Below are 17927 nucleotides of genomic sequence, written 5' to 3'. Positions count from 1 at the left end.
CCTACCTCTACATTTGCTTATATATAATATGTGATATTAGGGTAGCTCATGTTATCTTTTTGTTATAATAACCTGATTATAAAACATAATTCTCAAAAAGTGTCCTGAATTATTATCATTTAAAATACAGAATAAGAAAAGTTTACCATAGTTGAAATTATGTGTTTACCATTTAAGTCTCAGCTATCAAATCAAATATCTATTCAAGTTTATTGGTATCTTAAAACAATACATTTCATTCCCATGCCAACAGCTACAGAGTGTTTGGTTTATTTTATGAGATTGATTGAAAGTAGATTGTAAAGTTGACCTATTGTGTTAAGCTTATTTACACAAACGTAGTGTCTAGGAAAATAAACTCTGAAAGTGCATAGCAGTTGAATCCTAAGGTATTTCACATCTTTAGTTTCCTGATACCTGCTTTACTGGGGTCTGTTGGGTAGAGAATCTGAACTTTATCGTAGTTACTTTATCCTTATGTGGAAGGAAATCACTTGAAAAATTAATTGTTCTTAAATTTGAGGTGAAATTTATAACTTGCTTTTCTTTTCTTTTTCTTTTTTTTAAAGGACTTGTTTTTAATTGATTTGAAGAATTCGCCTAAGCAAAATAATCTTGTTCCAACACATCTATGAAACAATCACAGATGACATTTTTTTTGAGGCTCTTTAAACACATTTCCCTCACAAGAGTTGAAAATAACATTTGTAAAATGTAATCAATATAAAAAGCCATAAATGAGTGTGTGTGTGTGTGTGGGGGGGAATCAGTGGAAACTCCTTTTAAAAATCAATGTGTGTACTAGATGGTGACAAATTGATCATTTAAAATGAATTTGTATTTATTTAAGAATTTATCTTGGTGACTGAGCATTTAAAAGCCCTTCCTGACACACACCCTCTTCTGTTATATAGTCTTAAATAATCAGCCTATTATATACCATTCTCCGTCCTGATTCCCCCTTTCCCATCAAATCGCGGACTTTCCTCCTGCTGCTGAGTGACGCGGGGCCAGTCCTACTGGGAGGGCGGGTGGGAGCCGGCACGTGCACCAGAAACACTTCCTAGAAACAGCAAGTAAGCAGCTCAACCCTGCCTGAACTTTCCCTGTAAACACAGACCGCTGACAGAACGGCATCCCTGCTGGGTGGATCCTGCAACTCCTAGAGGGAATGACACTTCTTTTTAATTATCAAGGTGAAAGGTGAATTAAAACTAGCTGTTTGGCAAGTCGGTGCAAGAGGCTGACTCCTGAGAGGCTTTAAGGAGCCAGAAAAGAAGGGCTTCATTGGAGGAAGGCACCTCCTGTGCTTGGGGCTTTTTTTCCTCAATGAACCGCTCGCAGAAGTGACTAAAAAATACAGTTTCTTCGTGAATCTACCCGCGTAGTTACTGGAGACAGCGCTAGACAGGACATGACTCTGAAGACTCATTCCTTGGAATGTCCTCTTGCTCCAGGCTTATAAACAACTGTCCTGTGGAAAGCAAGGTTTTGCATATCTAAATACCGCCTGACAAATGGCACTTTGGAACTGTGCTTTCTGATGACAACGCGTTCAATTTCTGACAAAGCCTCTCCCACGCTGCCCCTGGAGGGGAGTCCTAAGTAAAACTCAAACCCGCCTTAAATTGAGGATCCGAGGGCTTGCGCCGCGAGCACGGCAGCATGGCATCTGCTGGGTGCCTTCTCACCTGGCTCCTGTGGGGCTACTTACTGGAGCTCAGAGCAGGAGGTCACACAGCTGATACCACTCACCCCCGGTTACGCCTGACACATAAAGGTAGGTCACCTTTTCAGATCCTTTTGTTTAAAAAATAATAATAATAAAGTCATTTAAGATAGATCTTTGGTCTTCACGGGCCCTTAAAATGCAACTGAAAAATATTATTGCAAAACTGACTTAAGATTCTAAGTACCTCTAATTAATATGTCATACTTACCACAGCTGAAGGTGATGCAAAATCACGTGCCAACTTAGAGATGTTATTTTTGTCTTGTAAATATTAGATTTTATTCATGAGAAGTTCACTCACTAGCAGACAAAACAGAAGCAGGTTGTAAATAGCCTGAGGGGTTGAATCCACCAAGTTATCAATTGGTATTTAAAGACCAGTTTATGCATTATGGGAAGCCAGGATGTTGGGAAGAGCTTTAGGTAAATAGAGGTGCAATTGGTTTTTTGTTTTGTGTTGTCCATAATGGGAATGAGACAAGGAGAAAAGAAAATACCCAAGAAGCAAAATGATTCCTTACCATGATAACAAAGTGATCATCATGTAATTAAAATGATTAACAACATATAAATTAGTTTTCTTCTTGAATTGATTATTAGATTTTTTTATGTGTGGAAAAAAAATATTCGGTTTATTTCAAATCCTTGTAAACTGATATATACTGATTAAAATATTAGATACTATTCTCTAGCATCTATTCTTTTAAATGTAAGTGCATATTGTTTAATTGCTGATCTGTCAGAGTGCTTAAATATTTTATTCTGCAACTATGTCTTTTAAAGCAGCATTTAGTCATAAATAAATCATCAAAAGATAGCTTTTGCATCAGGACTAGTAAAAGCCAGTCATGAATAGGTCTGGTGATTCTTCCTGTAAACAAACAAACAAGCAACAAACAAAACCACGTTCTGAGAAAGTGACTTTACTAACCTAAAAGAAATTTGGAATGAATCTTCAGGAAAGAAGTATTTGTTATTACTAACTATTGAGACAGATAACAGATGCAACAATAAGAATTACATAAGAACCATCTTTCAATTGTGTAAGCTTTTAAATTGTCCCCCACTGTAGAAAGAACAGAAGCCTGTATCTTTAAAATATAGGTGTAATGTTTACCAAAGGAGAAACAAAAAGGAAGGCCTGCCTCAGTTTTATATGACATAATTGATCTTTTTGTCATTTTATTGGACGACTTACAGTTGACTTTGACTATAGAGATTTCTCATTTTTAGAATAGCTGAAATCTGTGGATATTTTCTTAGTTTAAATAGATTACCTATAACACTCTCCAGTAGGTAACATGAACTTAAGAGACACATTGACACTAAATTTCTAAAATATTTAACATATAGTACCTAGCATTAGCACACGTCATTTGGTTTGAGAAGATATGTCATAATATGTATCAAAATGCATGTTTCTAAGAAGTTATGATCAAATATCTCAAAATGTAAAAATTTGATATGATGGAATATGAAAAATTAAGGGTGTGATAAAAAGGTAGTACATGGATTGTTTTTCTTATGCAGACAAGTGGATAGCTGTCAGCTTGGGAAGTTACCATTCTGCGAGGCCTGTTATTCATCTTTTTGTAACTCATTATTATGGTACTTGTTTTTTGATAGCTCAATATCGATATGTTTGCAAAGATATCTCATTTCAGTATTTTATTAGAGGGCTTATAATTTGGTCAGAACATACCAGCACTATCTAATAAAACTAAATGCTATGCATAATATCATGCTATGCATAATATTGTTATCAGGCTCATCTTCACTATATCTCTCTTAATCAAAGGAATAACAATAACTGATGTTATGAGTTGTGTTAAATTGGTGTGGGAGTAGAACTGCTAGTATCTATGTGTAAACTAGAATGAAAACTCCTACAGATTTCCTTTTGGTTTTACTGTCACTAGCTGAAAATGGGCAAAACTGTGCTTTTATACAAAGACAGCATAGAGTTACCTGAAAATAGAATATTCTCACTTGTGCAGTGTAGTTAGCAAAGTCAGCGAAGAGATCACACTGTAGATGCAGCCTGAAGCAGCAAACGCCTGCTGCACCACCAGTGGGTACCTCAGTAACAGGGAAAGCACTGGACTGCCAGAGCAGGGATATTCAGTCCTATCAATATGCTGTGAAGATCCCATTTATCTCCATATACTCTGGAATTCAGTGGACATGTAGAGATGTCCAAAAACTAAGGGGAGACTATTTCAGAGTATAATCTTTTGCTATCCTAAATGATACCAGAAATGGTAAAATTTCAGTAGTGGTGAATCAGATGGTTAATATTATAAACAGGTGCATGGTCCTTCAAAATAAGAGGCACTAGACATAAGCAATGTATTGCCTCTTCACTGTTGCCTGACCCCACCAGAGAAATCCTGAAGGCTCCCTAGAGGTGGCCTATGGAATTAATCCAGGGATTCATTTCATAGCAGTGGTCTATACCACATGGGAGAAAAACAGCATTTTTTGTGTGTGTGTGTGTCGTCCATTATCAAGATGACTCTTGATACTACAAGCCTGAGAAGGAGAAAGTTGCACTGTCATATACAAAGCTTGTGTTAAATTATGTAAAAATATGCCTGCCCCCCCCCCCCCCAACAAAAAAAGGCCCAAGAATTTCTCTTTTCCTCTCTCTTCCATCCTTGTCTATCTCTGGAAGCAGCATGTACTTAAACAGAGCTTGAGAGGAAGAGACCATTAGGACTAAAAGGAGAATTGGCAGAGAAGGAGGGAGACAAGGTACAAAGTTGATGTGAGATGTGGAGCATCTTCTACCATCCTTCCCACCGCTCTCCAGCCACAGTGAGATGATAGTGAACTCCTCCCTCTTCTTACTGAATACTCACTCCACTTCAATATTAAGGAAATATGCTAACACAGGGCAAGTTTAGTGGATAAAAAGATGAGGTGCTTACTCTTGTTGGGGCAATGTATATATCTTTCAATATATTTTACAGGTACAAGATAAAATCGGTTTACAAATAAAGAGATAGCAAAGATTAAAATGGCAATATTTTTGTCCTGCTCTGTAAGAATTTTAAATAATGATTTGAGTTGAGATTAGCTATATCAGGCAAGTATTTAAAAGTTTATGAAAATTTAAGAATTATAGCCAATACCCTAAAGAGAGTAATATTGGTATGATTAATACAAATGTGTAATATTCTACCCCAAGAATTTCCTTGAAAAATAACTAAGATGCTCATGACAGAAATGAAGGAAAGAGAGAATAAAGGGAGAGGAATCTGGTGGATTCAGCCACTTCTCTCTGTTGATGTCTGTTCTCTCCTGATCTTTCACCATTCTGCATTAATGAGGTTACAGGGAAGTCAAAAATAACCATGTTGATGATGGCGCTCAAAGAAGAAAACAAATGAGCAAAGCCTCAAGTCAAAGAAGAAATCGTCGTGCATGTGGAAAGCCCCAGAAATTCAATCCAGGGAGCTTGGCATTTGGGATAGGTTATCAAAGTCCCAATAAAGAACGACATAGTCACAGAAGCCAAGGGAGAATGGCTGCTTAAGCAGAAGATGTTCTCCCAGGATGTTCGGTGAAAAGATAGCTAAATAAAGGCATGGATATGGCAGAAGATCATTTCTAAAATAAGTTGACATTATAAATGTAGATTTGAGCGTTGAATATATATCCATACATACAGAAAGTGGGAAAGAGAGTGTTAATTATTCTATCTGTTATTTGGACGTTATAACCAATTAATACAGATTTGTCACAGTTCAGAGAGCTCAGAATTTGAAGCCACAGGTCTCTACTCCAGCTCTAGTCCTCCCACTTGTACTAATGGTAATTGCCTGTGCCCCAGATGCCTTGATTTGAAAATAGGGATAGTAATGGAGCTTTCCCTGTATATCTTACTGGGTTTTTGAGAGGATCAAATGGAACAACAATATCTGTGAAAGCACTTTATACCTAAAAATTACATTATTAATATTTCCTGTAGACTGCTATAAACTGAGAAGGTTGGAAAGAAATGTGTCCTAAAGAGAAAAAACCCTTGGGAATGGCATGGGTTTGAATATCAATAAGTGCTAGGATAATGCTAATATAGAATACAGAAGTTGGTCTTAACTAGCCTAAAATGTATGGTTTATCCTGATACATTAAATTCACTCCAAATCCCACTTTCCCTACCTTTGACCTCTAGTTGTAATAATTTAGAAGATGATTACAGCATCTGTGCGTTTTCCAAGATTCATGGCCAGAATTTATTTATTTTTTATTATAAAACTGTGCATATATCCATTTATTACACATATTTACTTTACACCACACGTTTTAGAATGTTTTCCCTTTTATATGGAAAAAAATGAGAAGGAATTCTAGAAGATCACAATTATATATAAAAGTTTTGAATGATCATCCTGGAGGCTATGGTATTTATTTTACATCCAGAGCAAATAAAAAAGAGTTAAGTGACTGAGCCAGTTTTTCCTGACCCAGCTCATAGCTTTTGTTCCTGAGCCAGTAACTAGGTATTATCAATAGTAACATTCGTCACACATCCCTGCGTGGTTAACAAATAAAAACTGGTCATAAAGCATGATTCATAAAGAAAGTAGTTAAATAGGACCTGAGAGCAAACACAAACCTTCAATACCCAGATCTCCATGGGGGAGAATCAGTGAGAATTAAGTGGTGGATTTCTTACAAAACATTTACATTAAAACAAATAATAATAAATAAATAACCCATTGGATAAGATGAAAGAAATTACTTTTGTTTTTTCAGTTTGGTTTACACAGAATATACTTTCTGTAAGGGGAATCTATGCAAGGATTTTAGACTACTCTTTGTATTTTTATTATGTTGTTAAAAGCAAATATTGCCCGTACTTCACAGAAGTGTATTGGACATACAAATGACCCTGAATAACTCTATGAGGTACTCAGTTCTTATCTGGATGTTGGGTTTTACAGTGGACAAATGAGTTATGCTTTAGCATAGAAACAGGATCAGAGAAGTCAGCATTAGAAAAAGCAGTAAATGGAATTTATAAATGAGCTGGGCCGATTTGGGACTGCAAAATAGTTTAGTTGCATAAAACCATTTCTTAAAAGTTTTGTGAGGGCGGTGTTCTATACATAATAAAGAACCAATACTTTTCTTGACTAGTAAATGTATGCAATAGTCATGTTGTCACAATTGAATATTCTTTCAAAAATTTGCATTGCCATATTATTATTTTATTGTCCATGTCAGATTTGTTATTTAGCCTGAGAGCATGTTATAGAGAGCGCCTCTGTTTCTGTCTGGGATGAGATCACTTGGTGGCCTCGGTTCTATGACCACATAATAAAGCACCAAACATCAATGACGGCCATTGCTGGTGAAAATTGTTAACAATCTGCTGAGCCAGTTTTATTTCATCAAAGATATCTACTGGAATCATCATTGAAGTCGTTAGTGGGAGAGCATGCAAAAAGACTTACTCCTTTATCTTTGTGTGTAAAATCTTATGTGGTTTAGTAGAGGAATTTAGTCTGCAGGAATCCAGAAATAGCGCTTTGCATGCATGCATGCCCCTTCATCCATAGCCACGGCCGTGTTCAAGTGGTCTTGGAAGTTCATTTTCAAAGAATTTAAAACAAAACATAACTGAAATTATACCGCTTAAAACATTTTCCAAAAGCTGCAGAGTGAAGATTTAGATTATTTTCTTGGTTTCAATAGACAGGGCTAAATGTTGTTAGTAGTCTTTAGCACATCTGACACTTTGGAATATTATATAAATTATACAAAGGATGATTATTTTAATAATGAATTATTTCGCAGTGTGGCTTTAAATAACATTTGAACCATAAGAGAAACTGTTAATGTCATTAGTTATTTCTTTCACTTAAACAAGCATTATTCTTTGTACTCATGCTAAGGATGATAATGACAAGACTGGACATTTTATAGGCTGGATTTCCTGGACTATGAATGAAAAGGATATGTTAACACCACCTTTAAAACAAGTGTTACAGTATCAGATATTGAGAACATTTTCTGTCAAAGAATGTGGGGATTTCAAGAACAGAAATGTCTGTGGTACTGATGACTTCGTCGGGCTCTTGTAGTGGCCATAGCAACTGACCCACGAAGTTTTCAGCCTGCCTTAGTTCTAGTAACGACTGGTGCAGGGTATTCCCACCATATGGCCCCATTCTCCGGGAAATCTTGCTTTCGCAACTAGCATGGAAACGGAAAATAAATCCATAATTTCTGAGGTTTAAAGAGGTATTTCCATTTCTATCCCTGGTAACTAAACTCTCCACTATCCCTGCTCTCTGCTCAGGGATTTAGCTCATAGTCTTAGCACAGTACACATGAAAAGTAGTTTAGGTCTAGGTATTACAAAACAGTCTCACATTCTAATTTCAGTGGCCTAAATACTCTAGATTTCAGATGAGGTATACCTAATGTGAATCTTGTTTCTGGCTGTATGACCTGAGCAAGGAATTGATCTTTTCTGAGTATATGAGTAGTTTTCTCACCTTTAAAATGGAATGATACGGGGTGGCCGGTTGGCTCAGTGGGTTAGAGTGCAGTGTTCATAACACCAAGGTCTCTGGTTCGATTCCCACATGGCCAATGAGCTGCACCCTCCACAACTAGATTGAAAAGAATGACTTGACTTGGAGCTGATGGGTTCTGGGAAACCATATTGTTCCCCAATATTCCCCAATGAAAATTAAAAGAAAAAGGGAGCAATATATAACTTTTAGCACTCTGACAGGATTACACGAGATAATGCAAATTCATGTGGCAAATATTTTATCCTTAAGAAGCTTAAGAAGAAGTTCAGAGAGAATTATCCTGCTTGGGATCCACTTTTTATTCGAAAAGCAATCGTGAGTTAATTTGTGACTTAAAATAAGGGAAGGTTTTTAATCATCAGTTTTTTGTTTGTTTTTACTTGAAAGCAAAGATTTTTCTTTTATGAAATCCGGCTCTTCATGGACTGGATGAGTAGGAAGAACAAGGGGTATTGGTGTCTCTCATGTTTGTCAGTTACTGTAGAATTTCTTTATTAATAATTTAAGGAAGCTTGGAACTTTATCTGATGGTGACAGCAGACCTAAGTCACAAACTAAACAAAAGTTACTGACAAAGGTAGTTGTAGACCCAGCTTTGTGAAGCATGAAAGAACCAATATCACTAAGGGCAGACGACTAAGGCCAGACAATATCAGTGTCAAAAGTTAAACTAAGCAGTGTCCTCTAGGCAGCTACCAGCCCAGGATGTCATTTGCATTGAAAGTGAAAGAACACTTTCTACTCTACATTCCCCTAGAGAAACAGGTAAGATGTCTGGTGTGGGGCACCATTCCTGACACTTAGTAGGTGTTCAATAAATGTTGTAACATGGGTATATGAATCCAACAAAATGATGGAAAGCAGTGTTTTTAAAGGGAAGTCTGATGGGGCCTGCGGTGAGGAGTACCAGGGAAACTAAGGAATCCTGAACAACTATTTATGGCTCCTTTGGTAAAACATGTTAGGAGAAAGGCTCTGGCTTTCTCTGCCAATTCGCCTTCATGCCCCTCAGTGCTCCATTGTAGTGAAGCAGCTGGGGCTCCAGACATACTCCCAACACATCAACCATATTCTCTCCTCTATAATCAGTGTCCTTTCTTGTGGTGGTGGTGTTGCTCTTAAATCTACCTTTATATGTACTTGTCATTGCTGAGTGACTGCCACCACCCCTTCCTTTTTTTCTTATCACTTCATTCTTAGATGACCCATTTGTGTTGTTGTCACCACCCCCTTCCTCTCTTTTTCGTCTCCCCTCTGTCTTTCCCAGATAGATATTTTTATTTCTTCCCCATCTTAAGCCCAAAGTGGAAAGAACACACTTTTAGTGAATGATTTATATGTATTGGTCCTCAGTTTACCTTTGATATTTACTTCATTTTTGTTGTCTAATTAAATGGATAAAAACATGACGTTTAATTTTTAAAGAGAAAAAGTTTAATTATACTCATTAGGCGTTCAAAATGTGTTGAAATGTATGACACAGGAAATGAAGTATTAAAATAAATCGCTTCCTAGTTACCTGGACAACTTGTCCTCTTTGTCTCTCCTATTTTTCCGGTGGGAGGCCGAGGCTCCCAGCACCATGGGGCTATGGAGACTGGGAGACGGAAGGAATTAGGGAACTAAGTAGGAGAGAATAGCATCTGCCATCCACTCTGTGGCTAAACTTGAGTTAAGTGCATGTTAGAATAGTATTTATGCAAACCTGTCTATGTACTTTCGGCTTGTTTTATCTGAGTTCTTTGAGTTTTAATTCATTGAAACCAGAATAAAGAGGGTTTTTCTTCACCGGCTAGAGCAGAGGATGTAGCATCCCTAAGGATAAGTCACAGTGGCGATTTTAGGTGTTTGGGCTAACTCCAGAACCAGAAAAGAACGGCAGCAAAGAAAATGGGAATAAAAAAGGGAGAATATAGAGGTCAGTTGGGGATACTGACTCTTTTCTTCCTGACCAGTTCTCTCCCAGCAAAGGATAGGAACGGAGGGGGGCTTTAAATTCAAAGCTCAAGATACACTGTAGAGCTAAAAAGACAAAGAGGCTGACAGCATTGCTTATAGCTCTTTATGTGTCCTGATTGCTTTTTACCTAACCCTGAGTCAAAAAGTTTATTATGGACTATGTGATTTCTGAGCTCCTTTTCAATTCCAGAAAAGCAGGACTCTTTTCTTTTCCTTCCCAGACCTCCCAGTGTGTCTAATTTCTCCAAAACACTTTTGGAAATTTTATTAGCATGTCCTAGTGGAAAGAGTATGGACAGGCAATTTTAAAATTCTGGGTTTGAATCCAGTGTGCCCTATTTGAGGCTGTATTAGTCTTGGAAATCATTGAACTTTGGAGGCTTACTTCCCTCGTAAATATAAAAGGGCTAATGAGCACTGTCTTTCTAGCTCATGTGACTAGTGTAGAAAATGTAACTGTACCATTGGAGATGTATGATACCGTGTTGCGATGGCTTATACAATTATTTCATGTTATTGTCTTTAAATGTATTTTAAGATCCTTGAGGGCAGGGAGTATTTTTCGGGTAAGACCTCCGGACAGAATAAAATGACTAAAGCCTGTAACTAAAGGCCGGGTGTTTCATATCTACCGAATAAAAATAAAACTTTTTGTTGTTGTTGCCTTCGATCTTATAGTCAAAATGGCAAACTTGTAAAGGCTTATTTTATTTTTTCAGAGGTAGAACTACTGCTAAATAATTCACCTGAGGAAAGGCTTAGTTAGATTTCATTGCCGAGGAGACGATGTTTAGGATTTTCTTCTGTTCCTCTTCCAAACTGGGGTCAGAGAGGAGACAGAAGCTGGGGTTAACCATTGTTGTACAAAGTGTACGGGACTGGCCATCAGCCTCCCCTGGGAACTGCCAAATCAGGCCTACCGAATCAACAATTCTGGGGCTCGGGAATCTGTGTTTTCACAAACCCTGCAGGTGATTCTTAATGCGCACTTGAGCATGAGAAACACTGGGGGCTAAGTGCTTGGGATGATGCTACAAAGGAGCCTCACTTTCATAGTACCCTTTTCAGTTTTTCCCCTTCCATTCCGTCACCTTGGTTAAGAGTGTCATTTATTCAAATTTCCAAATGACAGCCTTGGTCTTAATAAACATACTTAAATTCATAAGTAACTATTATATCATTCTCTACCTATTAGTTTTTAATTCTATATTTATATACACTTATTGATAATTTAACATACAAATTAATTATTTTTAAAGCTTACTATTTCCATATTTATTTCATATTGTTTTGATGTTTGTATAGCATTTTCTTTTTTTATTATTCTTATCGGGGTGACATTGGTAGTAAAATTATATATTTTTAAAGTGTGCAATTCTATATATTGCATTGTGTGTTCACCACCAAGAATCAGTCCTCCTATCACATATATTTGATCCATTTTACCCTCTTTTACTACCTCCCCCTGCTTACGCTCTGGTAACCACTAAAGTGTTATCTGTGTCTTTGAGTTTTTGTTTGTTTGTTTGTCCTGTCCGTTCGTGTTTTTTCTTCAGTTTTATATCCCACATATGAGTAAAATCATATGATTCTCAACTTTTTCTGACTTATTTTACTTAGCGTGATAATCTCAAGATCCATCCATGTTGTTGCAATGACAGTATTTCATCTTTTCTTATTGTTGAGTAATATTCCATTGTGTATATATGCTACATCTTCTTTATCCAATCATCTATTGAAGGACACTTTAGTTGTGTCCATGTCTTGGCTACTGTGAATGATGCTGCAGTGAACATATTGGTACATACTGTATATCTTTATGAATAAATATTTTCAGATTTTTTTTGTAGGTAACCAGATTGCTAGGTTATATGGTAATTCTATTCTTAATTTACTGAGGAACTTTCATGTTGTTTTCCATAGTGGCTGTACCAATTTACATTCTCACCAGCAGTGTGTGAGTGTTTCTTTTTCTCCACAGCCTCTCCAATACTTGGTATTACTTATCGTGTTGATAATAGCCATTCTAATAGTTGGGAGATGATATCTCATTGTAGTTTTGATTTGCATTTCTCTAATGACTAGTGAAGTTGACAGTTTTTTCATATATCTGTTGGCCATTTTATTTGTATGTCTCCTTGGGAGAAGTTTTGGATGAGGTTGTCTGCCCATTTTTAAGTAGATTGGGTTTTGGTTGTTGAGTTGTATGAGTTCTTTACATATTTTAGATATAATTAGATCCTTATCATAGGTGTTGTTTACACATATTTTCTCCCATTTTGTTGGTTGCCTCTTTTTTTTTTTTTTGATGGTTTCTAATGTTGTGCAAATGTTTTTTAGTTTGATCTAGTCCCATTCATTTATTTTTGCTTTTACTTAACTTGCTTTTGAGTTCAAATTCATAAAATGCTCTTTGAATCCCAAAATCCATAAGTTTAGTACCTGTGCTTTCTTCTATGAAATTTGTATTTTCGGTCTTCTATTTAGATATTTGGTCCATTTTGAGTTAATTTTGCTAGTATATGGTGACAGATAGCAGTCTAGTTTCATTCTTTTGCACATAGATTTCTAATTTTCCCAGCACCATTTATTAAAAAGACTTTCTTTTCTCCATTGTATGTTTTTGGCTCCTTTATCAAAAATTATCTGCCCATATACCTACGGGTTTATTTCTGAGTTTTTAGTTCTATTCCATTGGTCTGCCTGTCTGCCTTTTTGCCAATATCATGCTGTTTTCGTTATTGTCACTTAGTAGTATATAATGATATCAGGGAGTTGAAACCTCCAGCCTTGTTCTTTTTTCTCCAGATTGTTTTGGCTATTAGGGGTCTTTTGTGATTCCATGCAAATCTGATTTTTTTTGTTCTATTTCGTAAAAAATGCCATTGGGATTTTGATGGAGATTGCATTCAATATTTATATTGCTTTGGGTAATATGGCCATTTTAACTATGTTGATTCTTCCAATCCATGAACACAGAATATCTTTGTATTTCTTTGTATCTTCCTCAATTTCTTTTAATAATGTTTTTTAGTTTTAGTTTTCAGTGTATACATTCTTCATATCCTTTGTTAAATTTATTTTTAGGTATTTTATTATTTTTGTTGCAATTGCAAAAGGAATTATTGTTTACCTTTCTTTTTCTGAATTTGTATTGGTAGTATACAGGAACACAATGGATTCTTGTACCTTGATTTTGTATCCTGCCATTTTACTATATTTGTTTATTGTTTCTAATAGATTGTTTTTGGTGGAATGTTTAGGGTTTTCTATGTATAGAATCATGTCATGTACAAAAAGTGACAATTTGACCTCTTCATTCTCAATTAGGATGACTTCTATTTCTTTCTTTGCCTGATTGCTCTGGCGAGGACTTCCATCCAATACTATATTGAATAACAGTGGTGATAGGCAGCATCCTTGTTTTCTTCCTGAGCTTAGAGGAAAAGCTTTCAGTTTTTCACCGTTAAGTGGGAAATTAGCTAAGGGTTTTTTCATATATGGCATTTATTAAGTTGAGGTACTTTCCTTCTATACCCATTTTATTAAGGATTTTAATTATAAATGGATTCTAAAATACTTTTTCTGCATCTCTTCATATAATACGATTTTTATCCTTTCATTTTAGGGGTGATGGTTATACAGCATTGTGAATTTACTTAATATCATTGAATTGTATGTTTAAAATGGTTAAAATGCTAAATTTTATGTTGTCATATATGTTGTACCGTAATAATTTTTTTTTACCACAAACAAATAAAATAAGAAATTTGTTAACAAACACACACACAACCTTACCTATACTCAAACCCTTTTTCCAAAAAGCTTACTATCTAGTTGTAAACAGTGGTAAGCCATGATGAAGCAAGATTTTTATTCTATAGTAAAAGTTAACACAAAGTGCTATGAAAGCGTTGTTGGGAATTAAAGGAGGACCAGAGCTGAGTCTTGGAAATGAATAGGAGTAACCTGGGCAAGAAGCAATGAACAAATTGTTTATGTGTCTTATCCCATCTTGCCAAAATTTCTGCCATTCTCCAACTTCTATTCCACTATATCTTCCTTGAAACATAGTTACCCTTGGATATTTAATTAACCAAGTTCCACTGTATTCTTTGTTCTATACACAATAGTATCACAAATGCATTTTATTCATGCTAAATTAAATTGCCCCATTTACATAGAACTTTAAGGAATTCTCATTTTATTTGTGTAATATATAATTAATGCAAATTCACAAGTGGAATTTGAAATTTTGAAAGCAAGTATATTGCTTTTTATTATTTGAATCCTTAGAATGTAACAAACTTTAGGTACTTAATAAATATGTTTTATCTATTGTATTTAATGTATAGAATTTAATTGTTTTCTCTGTTCACACTAGTATACTAATCTTAATTCTTTTGTTGAGTGCCACATATAAAAGTTTCCTAATGAAGATATCAAAAAATTAGATGATGGGACTTGAGGAACATTCAGAAGTGAGGAAAAAGGCTGAGAATACTTTTCTTCTGCCACTGCTCCAAAATGTTAGGCTCTAATTTGGCTTTAAGTCTTCTGTTACAGAAGCTATGAAGAAAAATCCAGAACTGCTTTACAATTATTCAGAAAAAATATCCATATTTTATGGAAAGATAGTTTGAGCTTTTGGCAGAGGGTAAGTTGAATTCATCTGGGCCATTACATGGTCAGTGTCACATTTCAATCACCTTGTCTTCCAGTTTGCTCCAATCGTGATTTCCCAATGTCCAATGTAGCATCTCATTGATTTCTAGAGTGATGTACTATGAAGAAAGACAAAGAATTAATTCACAAAATTAGTGACAAATCAGAAAAAAAAAAGTCAGGACTATGAAAGTGTAATAACTTACCCAACTCTTTCGTTTTTGAGGAATGCCTTCAGTGACCAAAAGCAAGAATGTCTTTTTGTTTTTGTCAGTTTATCCTTGTGTGAAGGTTGTTTTATTAATAATTTGACTATGTTGCCTTTGTTTTTGGATTTATTATTTTAAAAGCATAGGTAACAATATAGTGAGGAGGATAGACAATGGTTATAAGTTTTATGATTATAGTTAGTTTATGTAAGATATTTTCAATTTATTTCCTAACCCAGATTAGTTGAGGAACAACCAATGAACATTTATCTTAAGATTTTATTATCTACAAGCCTTACAGAAATTGACAATATATTTTGCAATGTTGTATGTCTGAGTTTTTTTTTTTCTTTTTAGCGCCATGCTAATTAATCAAATATAATACATCTAACGTGAAAGAGAAAATTAAGGGACATTAACAGAAATGTCAAAAGTAAAGTTAATTCAGGAGAACGCACACATTTGTCACTCTTCCTTACTACTATAAGGAGTAAATAAATATGGAAATGGGAAACACTTGATTAATTTAGTTTTAGAAACTAAAGTCAGGTTGTCAAACTAAATATGTAGAAAATAGGATCATTTTGATAATTGTGACTGAGCAAGTCACAAATAATACATTTTTTTTTAATGGGAAAAGTGTTGGAAAATCAAAATGATTCCTTTGGAAATAACTATTATTATTGATGACACAGAGATAGCTTATATTTCCTTATCAAAGCCAAAAATAAAAAAGAAAAGATTAAAAAATTTTTCAAGTTTGGCATACCACAATGCATAAATGTTACACATATTTCTGCTTAGATGAATGATATCTGACAGATACTTTGTAATTGCTTAGAATGGGTACTAGAATATTGAGCTTGCTAACAGCTTAAGGGTCTGTATAAACTTGAGCTAAGCATATGTTGTATTCTTAGAATAGCCATACTACCCATGTTTAAAATTTAAATCAAAAAGAAAAAAATAGTTTTTTCAATGTTAGATGATAAAATTTTAGTTTATGATGTACTCAATTGTCCAGAAAATTTCCCCTTTTCACTAATAAGGGAACACAAAATATTTCCTTTGCATTTGTTCAGAATGAAGAAAGAGAAAAGAGAAGATAGGACTATAAAATACTGGAATGGATAGTAGGAGCCACCAAAAATATCAATTTTCTTACTATATATCACAGTTATGAGAAGTTAATATGTTTAAATTTTAACACATTAATGTGATTTGATTTCCTAGTAATTCCCCAAAGCAAAATTCCCTGTAATAATATACAGACATATATGAGAAGAAAAATATTATAGTTAAGTCAATTATGCTTACAATTAAAAGAATGTAATGATATCTTTGTCATTATATTTCTCAGAAATAAGATAAAAGTTATGTACTGGGCACTGCTTTTGACAGATTTTTTTGCCAAATGTTTTTTACTTGCTCCAAAATATGTATGCGCAAACTGAAGTCTGATTTATTTTAGGATTGTAGAAGAATTTTTCGTATCTGGAGAATCAAAAAAGAAGTCCTTAAGACTTAAAATCAATAAAATTGGAAAGGAATAAATATAAAAAATAAAATTATGAAGCTGATATCAATGAGAAAATCTACATGCACATAAAGCAGTAATCACTCAGGAAACACATCCAATGCCTTTTATAATATCGGTCTCAGGGGATGTAAAATAAATAGAATACTAGGATTTTATTATATGCAGTTATCTTTTAGAATATATAATTGTGCTTTAGGCATTTACATTTCTATATTAGTGAACATATTATAACAGCAATCTATATATATATATATTAGACTAAATATGCCACTTGTCCTTTTAGTCTGCTAATTTACACCCACTTTATAGTTAGAACAGACCTTGATATTGCTTTATTTTTGAATGCCCAGAATACTGGTAAATGAGAACATTTATACACAATTTGTCATTGGAAAGAATGAAACTCTTGCCAGCAAAGGCATTTCTGTAGGGCACAGAGGCTCTTGCCTGTGAATGGTTTCTGGAATACTGTAAATTCACTGCTGACAGCACTGCTGCATTTCACTTCGGAGGCTCCCCCAGCCAGGCTCCAGGTTTCCATTCACACTGCTCGCCCCTGAAATTTCCCTTTGTTTCCACTGACTATTTTTTTCTCTTAACAAATAGGCCCAGCTGCTCCTGCAGCCTGTTGCCCACACTCCCCCATACTGCTCTTGCAGGATGGCAGCGAGAGCAAAGAATAACAGCTGGGATTGGCTTCCTTTGGCATCTAAATAATTTGGGGTGGGTCCATTCCTAACTTTATTATTTTATTTAATTTTATAATCTTTCCTTCTGCTGAACTTTTAAAAAAACAGATACTACATGATGGTTTTTCCAACTTGGCATCCTCATCTGTCTGTGACTCTCTTATACCTGGCTGCTCAAGGCAAACAAGCTGGTTCATTTTGTGCATTATTTTTTCCACTTTTGAGCACCTTTTGGAAAGCAAAGTAGCAGAAACAAATTTATTAGTGTGTTCTTGGACACATTATTTAACCTTTCTCTGACTCAAAGAGGTGGATAATAAATAGCACTGATGTCAGTGATTGTGATAGGATTAAATGGAAGAACATTTGTATGCATTTAGAATAGTGCCTGGGATATAGTAAATGCTAAGAAATTGTCTGATGGAAAGAACGTCAAAGAGAGAAAGGAAGAGGGACAGGGAAAGAGTACAGAAGAGAGCATGCCAAAGCAAGAGTGGAGAAGGGGGGTGGGGGAGGAGAGGAGAGAAAGAAGAGGGAGGGAAGGAGGGAACAAGGGAGAGAAAACAGGAGAGTGGGAGAGAG

The 17927-nt window shown here is 35.3% G+C and overlaps 1 protein-coding gene across 1 annotated transcript in view; it reads left to right on the top strand.

The window, feature by feature from the left end:
- The first annotated feature begins 1012 nt into the window (after window positions 1-1012).
- Window positions 1013-17927, top strand: part of SEMA3E (semaphorin 3E) — a 242110-nt gene continuing 225195 nt past the window's right edge. The window contains exon 1 of the mRNA XM_019746903.2: window positions 1013-1780. Coding sequence (XP_019602462.1) covers window positions 1666-1780 — 115 coding nt within the window. The 5' untranslated portion in view covers window positions 1013-1665. The remainder of the gene's footprint in view (window positions 1781-17927) is intronic.

Source organism: Rhinolophus sinicus, linkage group LG09, assembly GCF_036562045.2.
Source record: "Rhinolophus sinicus isolate RSC01 linkage group LG09, ASM3656204v1, whole genome shotgun sequence".
NCBI classification, from domain to species: Eukaryota; Metazoa; Chordata; class Mammalia; order Chiroptera; family Rhinolophidae; genus Rhinolophus; species Rhinolophus sinicus.
This window is presented reverse-complemented; position numbering and strand designations above follow the sequence as displayed.